General features: G+C 37.6%; 1 protein-coding gene across 6 annotated transcripts in view; it reads left to right on the top strand.

Moving 5' to 3' along the window:
• Positions 1–516: 516 nt before the first annotated feature.
• The window catches only part of CPSF6 (cleavage and polyadenylation specific factor 6), a 28930-nt gene continuing 15235 nt past the window's right edge, over positions 517–14211 (top strand). For all 6 annotated transcript variants that reach the window (XM_057556137.1, XM_057556136.1, XM_057556135.1 and 3 more), the window contains exons 1-3: positions 517–670; positions 8489–8698; positions 10321–10424. In XM_057556137.1, coding sequence (XP_057412120.1) covers positions 611–670; positions 8489–8698; positions 10321–10424 — 374 coding nt within the window. In that variant the 5' untranslated portion in view covers positions 517–610. The remainder of the gene's footprint in view (positions 671–8488; positions 8699–10320; positions 10425–14211) is intronic.

The raw sequence follows: 14211 nt of genomic DNA, 5'->3' as shown, positions 1-14211 counted from the left end.
GTGGGACGCGGAGGAGATGAAAGAAGACGATGCCGATGATACAGATGGAAAGATAAACAGCATGCAAATGACACAAGTAGCATGCAAATAACTCAAGATAATCATCAACAGGTAACTAGCCTTTACAAGGCAAACGAAATTCTGCTGGTCTCTGAGGTGGCAGGGGTGAGACATCCTCTCTGGGCGCTCACAGAAAGCGGAGCTACACTTTGTATTTCATCGTGACATAAAACTTCCACCTCTCTAAAAGCCCTGGCTGTGAGAAATGTAAGTAAAACTGAGAAATGAAAATATCACAAAACGCTTGAGTCCGCCAGGGACAACGTGAAACCACAGTCTCTGGAAATGACTGGGACCACCCCCGCCCCGCCCCGCCCCCCAAGCCTAATCCAGACACACAAAAGAACCCGCTTGTGCCCTCCGAGGTGCAGTGTTTCTTCTCCGCCTGCGAAACGGGCGGCAGCGGAGCGGACGCACGCCCCCGGCCGCCCCCGCCTCGGCCCTCGGAAGTGACGCAGCGCGCCCCGCCCCCGCCGCTAGATCCGCTGCTGCTGCCGCGGCGGGCGGACTTGCAGGAGGTAGCGGCGGCGGCGGCCGAGGCCGAGGGAAGATGGCGGACGGTGTGGACCACATAGACATTTACGCGGATGTGGGCGAAGAGTTCAACCAGGTACGTGAGGGCCCTGGGCCCACGCCGCCGAAGTAGGCGGTGCTGCGGCCGGGATGCGGACCCGGGGCCCACCGTGGGCCGCGAGCCGCCGCGGCTGCAGCCCGTGCGCCCTTGGCGCCTGTGGGCCGCGCCGCCCGACCCAGGCGCGGCGCCCCCCTCACCCCTCGTTCTACCGCGTCGTTTTGCGGGCGGCGGGCGCCGCCACCCGCCGCGGGTCCCCGAGCGCGGACGCGGGCCGCCGTGCAGCCGCCGCCGACCCCTCCCTCGCCGCTGCCTCGCTCCCCATTGTTGGCGGCGACCGGCGGGCGCTTCCCGCCGTGTTAGGCCTGGGCGGAGGGGCGGCTTGTGCGCGGGGGGGAAGAATGGGCCGCCCCTGCGCCCCCTCCCCGGCCGCCGGGGTGAGGAGAAAACCTGGCGGGGCGCGCGCCGGCCGCCGTCTCGCCCCCGGCCCTGCCTCTCGGGCTTCGATTCTTCCGGTCGCTCCATTTTGTCTCTGTCGGCGCACGGTCGCCTCATGGAAGGCCGCATTCACGGCCCTTTGTATCCCGCGCGCTCTGCTTCCTGCGCTCCCCTGCTCGTGTTTGCGACAGGTTTCGGCGTGGCGCCTTCTCCCTCCTCCCCTCACACTCTGGGAAGGCGGCTTCGTGGCGGGCACGTTTGCAACAAGTCCTTTGACTTTCGGACCCATGGATCGTGTTTAAAAAGTCGGTGAGCTGCCTCCCTGCCTCGGTGGCCCAGGGCTTGTAGTGCCTTTGAGGCCCAGTCGTTCGTGCTTGGCCTTTGTGATGAAAATACCTGTGAAGATAGGTGGCCCGGGCGAAAAGGAAGACTTGGACGCCCGAGGGTTGGATGGAACAAAAAAGGCGGTAGCTCACCAAGAGATAAGAGGTGTGATGAAACAATCTCACCCGAAATTCACATGGTGTTAGTTTTAAAATAAAGGATTGTAGCTATGACCCGATTTCCGAAAGCAAAATGTTTACTGCCCTCCGAGGGGTTTTGAAAGGCTGGAGAAAGTGAGAATGCAAGGTTTTTCCGGTGTCTCACTGGCCACAGTAGCCTAGAAGGACTAGCTGCGGAGCTGTGATGTCTGATGTTGGGCATCCTTGCGAAAGATTGTTACTGGAGTAGTGAAGTTTAAGCTGTAAGCCTACTGCTTACATCTCTACTCCCTTTTATGTAGTAACACATTTAAAAAATCAGATTGTGCCTAATTGCAGTGCACCTAATCGCTTTATCTCTTATATTTTCCAGGTCCATATGAGAAGCTTAGTAAAATTCTGGTTAATGTGTTTTTGTGGGTTTTTCCCCCCTCCATTAAGGATCTTATTTGTGATTAGGGGCTAAAAATTTTTTTTAAATAGGGAAAGCTAGAAATCCTTTCTGGTTTTTTTGAGGGATGATTGTGCCCCTGGTTTAAATATTAGGAAAAAAAATCCAATTAGCTTTGAATATTTCCTACTCCGTTAAAGACTGAATGTATTTAAACGTAACCCACTGTAATCAAACATTAAGTTTTAAAAATTTTTCTTCTTTTTGTTGTGCTTATATTTTGGATATGTGATGCCTGAGTTGTGTCAGTGACAGTTTAGAAAATTACCTTGAGTGCTAAACACAGTCAGATTCTAATCCTTTTTTAAGGTCAGTAGACAAAGACTTCTCAGAAATTTCTTTTCCTTTTATTTATCAAATGAGTGTAACATTCCATCGAAAAGAGGTCCGTATCTGGAAGTAAAGGAAGAGTTAAATGTTCAAAACAGTCTTCATTAGCTTTCTTACAAGAAAATATATTTGCTTTGTCTTTCTATCCACAATAAAGGAAGAATTGAGCTACAATTTTAGAAGTTGAGCTTTCTTCAGAACCTTTTAATGAAATATTTTTTAGGCTTTTGCCTATTTAATTTGGGATGGGCATTTCTCTAACCTGTATAGCTGGATGTAGTGATACTTGCTTATCCCTGTGCAGTAACTAGTGCTGACTGAGCAGGAGGTAAGAAGAGATTAAAATTCTGTGGCCCTGATGAGGAACTGCTTTATAGGGTTCTTTTAAAAATGTAACTTTTTGTTGATTTGTACATATAGTATTATGTTTCACACATAGTTGGATGATTTTTACTAGAAAGATACTTATACTTTTCAATCGGTTAATGGGATTAAATAGAGACTTTGTTTTTGTTATTATTTTGCATATCACCGGCCTTTGTAATCTTCTGCTTGCTGTGGTAATTCCTGTTCAAAATATGGCCACATAAAGATAGTTGGTGGTTTTTAAGGTTCATCCTTCATTTTTAATAATGTTACTATCATTGAAGTATTTATCTGAAATTTTATCAGAATTAGAGGCAACTACAAAATTACTGTTGATTGTTTTATTTTGCACTCTTATTAGCTGGTGACATTACTTCTGCTGGTTGCTACAGTAAACTATGACTTTCTTTTTTGGCTGTGTAGGGTCTTCGTTGCTGCACACAGGCTTTCTCTAGTTGCAGAGAGCGGTGACTTCTCTTGTTGCGGAGCACAGGCTCAGTAGTTGTGGCGCACGGGCTTAGTTGCTCCACGGCATGTGGGATCTTCCTGGACCAGGGCTCGATCCCATGTCCCCTGCACTGGCAGGAGGATTCTTAACCACTGCGCCAGCAGGGAAGTCCCAACTATGACTCTTTATTTTGTTGTAGTTGAGTAAAATGTTTTGCTAAGTATAACGGGTCTTGACTTTGGCTTCTAAACTGCTGTAAACATTTGAAAAAAAATCTTTGTTTTTCAATGTGAGCTGTAGTTTTAATTGCACAGTATGCTTTGAAATTCTTTGTAATTCATGTATTTTTAATTTTTTTAAATTTTAAATGGTCATACTTTTATGATGCTTTTTTTTTCATGTGTGTTTTGGTAAAGAACAGTATAAACCTATTTCAAAATGTTAGATATTCAGCTGTCTTAGAAGAAACTTTAATTTGGAGATGTGTGAGAAAAAGTTAGTGAAACTATAGAATAGTTCCTTTCTTCACCAGATGAATTAAGAATGGAGAATGAAATTGGAGAAGGGGAGAAGGCACAAGGGACTCAGCTATTCTTTATAGCTGTTCTTTTAGTTCTTGAGTTGAAGGTCTTTGCATGTAACCAACCAAACTGAGAACAGTTGCTCTAGTGGAAGAATTTGAACTTCCAAACCTCTACCTTGGATTTGGAGTTGAGAAGAAAGTGGTTGGTTTCAGCCTGTATAGTGTGTATCAGTTCAGTTTGAACTGGGATTTGTACTTGAAGGTAGTAGTTACTAGCCTAATATTTAATAATTATAGATTTTTATTTTGACCAAAACTAAATTAAAAAAATTTTTAACTCAATTGTTTAATATACATTTCTTGAGTATTTGTTATATGCTAACAAGGAAGGATACAAAGTTTAGATAGTCTGTCCTTAGAGTGCACTGTAGTGGGATTGAGAGACACATACATAAATATAACACTCTGACAGGTCATGTGTTATAGAAACTACTCCTTCATGTGTATCTTTATCTGTAGAATTTTTGTTGGCAGAGGAGAGGAAAGTCAGATTCTGTGAACTTCAGGAAAGCTTATACTGGGTGCGTCGAAATAGTGTGTATTTTGCTTGTTTGGGGAGCAAAAGCTCTTAATGTGGAATTTAGTTACTGATGTACCTGGTGGTAGGTCACTGATAGCAGTGCTCACTTAGTAATCTTGACTATCCAACTTTAAAATGAAAATGTATATAGGTAGTGGGAAAAAAATTCATTTGGAAGCTAGAGACCTAGACATGCTTGTAACTCTACTTGCCTTTATGAGTCGTTATAGTTTATATTTAGTTATTGTGTATCTACTATAGCCAATGTCTAGCTAATTTTGGAAAATAAGTTTATTAGGCAAATATCAGTGAAATCTTATTTCTAATAAATTTATGTTGAATAGAGAACCCTCTAAGATAAGGCTTGTAAGGTGGAAACTGAGGTAGGTAGAGATTGATTCAGACACTTGGATAGAAATGTTTAGGGGAGCTGGAGCTCTTCTTACTCAGTTTTGTTATTTATGAGTAGTTCATTCAGTTGCCCACTTTGTGGTTTATGTGGCATATTTTTAGTACAAAGTTGGCTTCCTTACCATTAGTTGAGCTTTTTACAGGGATTATAAACTAATTTTAATATCTACTTGAAACATAGACAAAATCAGAAAGTGAAGTATTTTCTAAAAAGATAAATATGTATTAGATTATCTGCTGTTGGATTTTATGTGCTGGTATATTATATTCTCTTCCATGGTATAGAGTACATTTTGTAAATGCAAAATAAAACCTTTCCCCCTGCTATATTTCTCTAAATGGAAATGACTATTAAATTTCCTTTTTTTTTTTTTTTTTTTACTATGGGGACTTTGAACAAGTGGCCTTTGCTGTGCCATTGGTGGTAGTATCATATAATGCAGGAGTGGTATTAATACAATTTTAGGACCACCAAAAGCAGTCTTGGGCCTATCAGGGAGCGTGAAGATATAGTACAACTATACCGCAGTCATCCCAATAATGGTATACAGTATATCTGTGACGTTAAAATTTTATGGGAGGTGATTAGGGAAAGTATGTCTAAAAAATAACTCTTTGGAGGGAGGGGTTAATGATAATGAAAAAAAGGTTGAGAAACACTGCTTTTAAAAGGAGCTAATTGAATTTTGGTTATTTTACTATCCATCTTAAGTGTTTTCTCTGACTCGGCAACAGCTACTCATATATCATGAGGAACATAATCTTGAAGTGTACAATCTTGAAAGGATACCTTGCCTTTAAAATGATTATAGTAATTAGAATGTAGGGAATGAAATAACTTAGTGGATTTTTTAACAAACCCTAAGAGCTGTTGCCTACTGGAATTTATATATAATGTACAGCTCTATTGGTGATTAGCTGCTATGAAAAGTAGATAGTTACAATTGGGCAGTATTTGGTATCTAAAATAATTAGAGGGGTAATGTTGATTATTTTTTGTTGTTGTTGTTTTTGAATGCCATTAAAATTTCCTAATGGTAATAATCGAAAAGACTACATAGTAGAACTTGACACTGTGGACTATCTCTCTTTGACAAAGTTTGTCCAATAGACTTTCAGAGCTCACCTTCTTTATATGTGACCTGTGATATACATTTTCCGTAATTTCAGAATGTGCATGTTTTCCCCCTTTTTAGAGTGGGAACAGAAAGTAGGATGTGTTCTGTGTGTGCATATATATATATATTTTTTTTTTTTCCTTAATCTGGAGGATAGGTGGGATATGCTAAAGCTGAAAAGGAAGATTACTGATACTACAGAAGAGTATGTGTTTTGAGTTGCATTTTAGTAATGGTGGCAAATGTATTCAGATTCATTAATATTTTTTCACCAAGTCCAAATGCATACCATTGGGGCTAGAAGTACAGGCTGTGGCCTTGGAACTGAGCGAAGCTAACTAGTCCACATGGAGATCAAACCCCAGGACCATGGTCTCAATTAGCATCATACTTCAACCAATTGGAAGCAGTCCAGCTACCAGACAAAATGGCTGATCCTAAATATTGGTAGAATCATATCAGTATGGAAAATTGGTTGGTGTCAACATAGGAATTCGTGGATGGACAAAAATAGTAAGTCATGGTGATTCACCAGGTTAGTGTAGCTGCAATTATGCTTGTAAATGATTGTCTACTTATGTGAACATATTCCTAGATTTACAACTAATGAAAAATCATAATGTGTTAACCTGTTTCATGAAAGTGTAAATCTAAATACTTTTATTTTAGTGCTGCTATTAATAACCCTTGCATTCTCTTTTACTCTCCCTCAGACCATATAGTGTGATTATAGTCTCTGCTGAGGAGGATGGAAACACAACTGTTTTTGAATAATAGTAATAATAATTCTACTTGATGTACAGAACTGGATTGCCAAAGAGTCTAAAGTGCACACTACCCCTTGCGGGAAGGTTTTTAGTATCTTAAGTGTGTGGAATCACTGCTGCAGCCATGCCACCCAAGGCTTCAGCTACACTGAAACTTCATAACAAAACTCACCCTTCTTTTTTCTAATTTTTGCTATCACTCCGATTTGATCATGTTGCTTGGTTTTTAAAAACTCAGTTCTCAAAGGTTATTTTGGTATTGTTGTACAAACAAAATTAATGGCATTATTCAGTGACTTGTGGTCTTAGTTTCTGCCCATTGCTAATGATAGTTTTGTTCTCTGACTTACCTTGAGATTTTTGTTCCTTATTAAATGTTACAGACATTCAACCTGGTTAAAAATGTTATGTAGAGATTCTGTTACATAATCAGTAAATTGGATAACTTCGTTATGCAGGTTACCTGAAATGACTTTACAAATTTTAGGTCCCTTTGGCTATGTGTTATAAGTGGTATTTCCCCTTCTAGATTTTTCTCTTCTTCTGTTTCTTTTTTAAAAAATCTTTTTCTGGCTCCCTTCTGAATAACAAAACAACAGCCATGTTCCCTTGGGGCCTATAATAAAAATATTTTGTTGATCTGTTCACAGTCATCACAAATACCTTCTCTGTGTCATTCTTTATCCATATAATAGTTAGTCCCTAAAACTATTAGCTTTTCCTTATGTGCCATTTGTATTCATCCTTAGTGAATTGTATTAATGGAGAGGATATGAGTTATGTCTGAACTCTTTAAGTTTATTGTTTTCTAAGTGTAATTGCCTCTCTTCTCTTATTATCTCAAATATTCTATCTCATAAGAATAAAATAGTTCTCATCCATCTAGGTACTTAGTGGTGGAAAGGGAAGAAGATAAAAATAGAACTTTTCCTCTGATACTGGCTAGTCAAGCCTATGGCCCAGTAACTGTTACCAAAGGCAATTTAAATGGTGTTCAGTGTTCTGCCAGTACCTGCATTTCATTTTTCTTGTGCTTATTTACAGATTGAACCCTATTTTTCCATTTTTCTCCTGTTCACATATTTGCTTCTTTTTCGTTTACCTCTTACTTGCGTATCACTTGGGCATGTAAGTGGCATCTACTAGCATTGCTTTAATTCTGCTGGTGACAATGGCAAAGCTTTACTAGATCCTTGTTCGTATCCCTTTTCTCTTGGGTATGTAGATATCTTTTGCCAATTGACTAATATCTAAGAAGTCAGGTAAGCATTAACTCTTTGTTGACTGAGAATAATGAAACTATTAATAGATACTAATTTGGATAGTTTAACCTGTGTTTTATTTATTGTTTCTCTTTCCCCTGTTCATTTGTTGTGACATATGGAATCGTTTACATACCCACATTTCTTTATCCCTTTCCTATGGCTTAGCTCACTATGCTTTTTCTAAAACTAATAGCTTTCACAGAGTTGGGAAGCAAGATACTGAATACCAAAGAAAACAGTAGTTGTATTTTTCTGTTGAATATTAAAGATTTGTAATGGCTCTGATTTTTGTGATATTTTTGTGTCAAAAAAAAATTTTAAGCCCATCTATTTGTATTCATGTGTTGTTACTTTTGGAGTATTTTATTTCCATGGAAAGTTTTTTATTATTACTTTATTTTGTCTACATGTTATTCTATTCCTAGAGGAATGTTATTTCCTGTATTATAATAAATATCGGTGGGAAAATAGGATTGATTGTATAGAAATTCGCTTTATAGGCACTGTTCCAGAAGAATACGTCTGTGGCATAAAGTGAAAAGATTTGTACTGAGATCTTTGGCTGTTTCTATCTTCTACCAAATGTTTAAAACAAAATAGTTGAATGAATTTGCATTCCAATCTGTTTAGTAGTAGTCTGACTATTGTATAATCTAGAGCATTATTTCTGTATCTCAGGAAGCTGAATATGGTGGGCATGATCAGATAGATTTGTATGATGATGTCATCTCTCCATCTGCAAATAATGGAGATGCCCCAGAAGATCGGGATTACATGGATACTCTCCCACCAACTGTTGGTGATGATGTGGGTAAAGGAGCAGCACCAAATGTTGTCTATACGTATACTGGAAAGAGAATTGCATTATATATTGGAAATCTAACATGGGTAAGTGACTTAACATATGAATTAAATCATAGGTGGTTGATTTCAAACTGTTCAGTAGTTGTTTTTCTCCAGTTTTATAAAGTAAGAATTTGAAGTTACTAGACTGGTTCTACATGCTTGCTTATGCAACGAGGAGGGAAATGAAATACAAGTACCTTTAAAATATCGTAAATTCCAAATCTTCTAGTTCTGAATTTTGTAGACATTCACCTTGTTTTGGTAGAGATTCCAGTTAATTATAGTTCGATTTTATCTTCAAATCAATTCTTTTTATTTTACTACTCCAACACTTCAGCTATCCCAGTTTTATAAAGAAAAATGTTCACATAAAGTCTCAAACCGGGATTCAGAAGTGCAGGAGAGAAACACAGTACAACTCGTGGTTTTAAGAGTTTTCATTATCTAAATCATACTGCAGACATGTTGAGTTTCATTTTCACTCATAATTTGAAATCTGATTTATGGAAATGCTGCCATATACATTGTATTTTAATTTGGGTTACTTATGAGACTGTAGGATTATTATTGGTTGGGAGTTTCATTAGCTGGATGTTCAGTGTTATCTATTTTATTAGTATTAAATCTTAAATATTTACTATAATAGTCCTATAGAATTTTTGCATCTCTACTTAGAAACATTTGTTACACATACTTGAAAATTTTTAAATTGTCTACAAATCAAAACTTGTTACTGTTCCATTTCCTTAATAGCATTTCATTTTTAAATGTTTACATTTTTAAAAAACTAATTGATCTATCTCCCACTACCCAGTCTGAGGAAATTTTTTTTTTTTTTTTAAGTTTTTTGGGTTTTTTTGATGTGGACCATTTTTGAAGTCTTTATTGAATTTGTTACAATATTGCTTCTGCTTTATGTTTTGGTTTTTTGGCTACGAGGCATGTGGGATCTCAGTTCCCCGACCAGAGATCGAACCCACACTCCCCTGCATTGGAAGGCAAAGTCTTAACCACTGGACCACCAGGGAAGTCCCTGAGCAATTTTTATAATATTGGAGACAGTAACAATGTAGTTATGAAGAGTATGGTTGCTAAGTAAGCCTCTGAATCTTAGCTTTTACATATGTTAATTTTATAACCTTGGAAAAGGTTATAATTATCTCTATCCGATGTGTAAAATGGGAGTGATATAGGACTTTTATGTTTTAAGAATTAAATACTTGATATAAAGTACATGTTAGGTGTTTTGTTTTGTTTTGTTTTTTTCTATCTTACATTGAAACAGAAGATGGAGTTTATTTCCCCAAATAACTTCCTTTAAGGAAAGGAAGTGACAAGTGAGGTTGGTTTTATTGAAAATTTAAAGTTGTAGCAGTTGAAAGCTGTAAGAGACCAAAAACTCATTAAGAGTTTAAAAAAAAAAAATCTATGTTCTCTCTAAGGGTATGTACCTTCTAATTTCCAAAACTCTTATCAAGGGATAAAATTATGTCCTCAGGTGCTTTTGTGCTATTTAAAAATAGAAGGCTGACTGGCAGTAATTGTACTTAATTTGCACTGAGCATTTTCTCTTGTTTATCCTGAGTTTACCCTTAAAAAATAAATGGAAACAGTAAAAATCTTGGATATGTTTTGATGGTTAATGAGGGGGAAATATCTTGCAGTGGACAACAGATGAAGACTTAACTGAAGCAGTTCATTCTTTGGGAGTAAATGATATTTTGGAGATAAAATTTTTTGAAAATCGGGCAAATGGCCAGTCAAAGGGGTAAGAATTTTGTTTTAATTCTTTTTTTTCCCTAATGGAAGTTAGTAGCTAGTGATTACAATTTTGGGGGTAACTTTCCTTGAAGTTAATGCTAACTACGCATTTGTAGGATGTTTTATTTCTACATTGTCAGGAGGTTCTTGGACAAAGATTCATACTCATTTCATGTATCCTGTGATCTACCTCACTAAAACTAGTGGAGCTGGGAGTGTAGATAGATAAGGTCTCTTTTCCAATTTTCCTGAATTTTCTCCATCTATGGTTGAAATGATTTTTGAAATGACAGTTTGAAGAAGCATTGCTATCCCTGTAATTAAGGTATAGTGGAAGATGGGCAACTGAAGAATAATGTAACATGGATGTTTTGCTTTATTTTTTTAAACTATTAAACTACACAAATGAGGTAGGATCATTACGGGATCATTATAAAATACAGATGTCCAAACGTAAGAAAATAAAAAGCCACAATCCCACCATCCATAGATAATCGCTCTTGACAGTTCAGTGAATATACTTTCAGGTTTTTAAATTTTTACTGCAAAAACAATAGGATTACAGCTCACGTTTTTTAATGTATTTGATACACGGAGTAAAACGAATATTTAACAATAAACATATATCTTCCCTAATGTATTAGTTATTTCCATCATACCTTGTATGCTAATGTAATTTATTTTACCATTCTTATTTTTGATTATTTGGGTTTCCAGTTTTTGCCTATTATAAATAATGTTGTGGCAGGCTTCATTTTATATAAATCTTTAGGTGCAGATTTTGGACTTTTTAAAAGGTAATTTGCTAGATGCAGAATGATAAAGTAAAAAATATGCTTAATGTACTTATTTTATATTGTTTAATGTGCCAGTTTTCAATAACTAGGAATATTTTCAAAATACGTACAGAGTCTGGCTGCTTTTCATGAACTTCACTTCTACTACCTCATCCGAGCCACTGTTATCTCTTACTTGAACTTCTGCAGTAGCCTCCTACGTGGTGTTCCTGCCTTCACTCTGATTCTCTACAGTCTATATACATGACACATAGCAGAAGTTGAAAAAAAGTGACATCAGTATTTGCCTGCTCAGAATCTTCTAATGGTTATCTATTTTATTCAGAGTAAAACCCAGAATCTTCACTGTGGTCTACAAGGCACTAAGACCGGTTTCCCCACTACCTCTCTGACCTCATCTCTTACTACTCTTTACCTTCCCTATACTGCTTCAGCCACATTAGTCTCTGATGTTCCTCAAACACATTGCTACTTAAGACCTTTACACAGTTTCTTCTTTTTGGTTTATTTTTTCCCAAAATGTCCGCATTTGGGATCTTTCACTTCATTCAGGGTTTTGCTTGAGTTCCCTTCCCTGGCCACCCTGTGCAAGACCTTCTGCTCTCATCACTGTTTCCTTTTTTTAGTTTTTCTTATGGTGTATTTTACTCATTTATTGTCTTGTCTCCTACTAGGTTTAGATTGTAAGCTCCATAAGAACTTTGCTCACTGTTGTATCCCTAACCCTAGAATGGTGCCTGGGATATAGGAGGTGGTGCTCAATAAATGTTTGTTAAATTAGTGAATTAATTAAATTATTTCTAAATGTTGTGAGCCAAGATAATCTTGAATCAAACAGCAGACTTTGTTGACCAAGGATCTAGTTTTTTAAAAAATATTTATTTATTTATTTTGGCTGTGCTGGGTCTTAGTTGTGGCATGCGGGATCTTCGTTGTAGCATGCGGACTCTTAGTTGCGGTAGGCAGGCTTCTTAGTTGCGGCGTGCGTGTGGGATCTAGTTCCCCCACTAGGGATTGAACCCGAGCCCCCTTCATTGGGAGCACGGAGTCTTAGTGGGCCATCGGGGAAGTCCCAAAGGACCATTTTGAATACCAGAGAGAAAAGGCTCCTAAGAGTCCTTCTGAGAATAATTTAGAATATCATATAACTGTGAATTGACACTCGTTCATTTTTTTTTCTATTTTAAATTTATTTTTCCTAGTGAGATATAATTCACATACTATAAAATTCATCATTTTAAAGTCTTCAAATCAGTGGTTTTTAGTTTATTTATAAAGTTATACAACCATTACCACTGTGTAATTCCAGAATATTTAATCACCCCCAAAAGAAATCCCATATGCATTAGCAATCTGTCTCTGTGGATTTGCCTATTCTGAAATGGTATCATAAAGAATGTGGTCCCATGTGACTAGCATCTTACACTTAGCATAATATTTTCAGGGGTCATCATGTTGTAGCATGTGTCAGTACTTAATTTCTTTTTATAGCTAAATAATATTCCACCATGTGGATACACCACATTTTAAAAATCCCATCCATCATTTGGTGGACATTTGGGTTGTTTCCATTTTTGCTATTATGAATAAGACCCCTATGAATATTCATATACCAGTTTTTGCATGAGCATATATTTTCTTTTTTTTTTAAGGAAATTGTTTCTTTCATCTAAATAGGTTACACTGTTATTGTATCTTCTACCACTGCTACTACTCGATTAAATAGCTTGAATTTGGGGCAGTTTTATAAAATGTTAATTTTGAAAAATAATTTTGTATTTTTAAACACTAGATAGATTCTCATAAGCAAAGTGAGCTACTCATACTGTGAGAAGCACATGGAGATGAGATCTGACTGGAAACTGTACTAAGCATCCCATTTCTTCTTCATTCTAAGGTGCAAATTCTCTGAGAGCCAACAATAGGTTAAATTGCACTATTAACTTTTTTTGTCTTGTTTGGGGGGAAGTTTATTATTGGTCCAACACATTATACCTGATTTATGTATGTTAATTGTATAAACAGGGAACTCTGTAATAATACTGATAAAAAATAAACAGCATCAGCATAGCATGTGAAAAAAAAAGATAGGTTACACTGTAGTCCCCATATGATTTGGCACTGTTCCAGAACCACCCTTTCATATAGACAGGCAAATATTTAGTGAAAGAAGTTAAATTTATAAATATTTATAAAAATTTCTATTTTTGTTCTTATGAATAATGCCCCTGTGAATATTCATGTACCAATTTGTGTGAACATATATTTTTAATTCTGTTAGGTACACGTATACACTAGATTTATTTTTCTGCCATGAGGCTTGCAGGATCTCAGTTCTCCAACCAGGGATCGAACCTGGGCCATGGTAATGAAAGTGCCAAGTCCTAACCACTAGACAGACCACCAGGGAACTCCCAGGAGAGAAGATTTATTGGATTGTATTTTTAACTCTGTATTTAACCTTTTAAGGAGCTGCCGGGATATTTGTCAAAGTGGCTGCACCACTTTACATTTCCCTTCAAACAGTGTATGTGGGTTCTAGTTTTCTCCACATCCTCACCAGCACTTGTTAATTGTCTTTTTGGTTAGTGAATGTGAAATGGTATCATTGTGGTTTTAATTAACATTTCCCTGTTGGCTAATGATATTGAGCATCTTTTCATAGTGACATTATTCATAATAATGAAAAAAGTGGAAACAACCCAAATGTCTTATCGATTTTTGGAAAATGTGGTATATCCATATAATGAAATATTCAGCCATGAAAAGGAATTAAGCACTGACACATGCTACAACATGCATAAACCTTGAAAACATTATGCTAAGTGGAAGAGGCCAATCACAAAGGACCACGTACTGTATAATTCCATTTATATGAAGTGTCCAGAATAGGCAAATCTGTAGGGACAGAATGTGGATTAGTGATTCATTAGGGTTGGAGGATGGGAAGAAATGGAGTGACAGCTAACAGTTATGGGGGGTTTTTTGAGTGATGAA

The sequence above is a fragment of the Balaenoptera acutorostrata genome, chromosome 11 (genome assembly GCF_949987535.1).
Source record: "Balaenoptera acutorostrata chromosome 11, mBalAcu1.1, whole genome shotgun sequence".
Classification (NCBI taxonomy): Eukaryota; Metazoa; Chordata; class Mammalia; order Artiodactyla; family Balaenopteridae; genus Balaenoptera; species Balaenoptera acutorostrata.
This window is presented reverse-complemented; position numbering and strand designations above follow the sequence as displayed.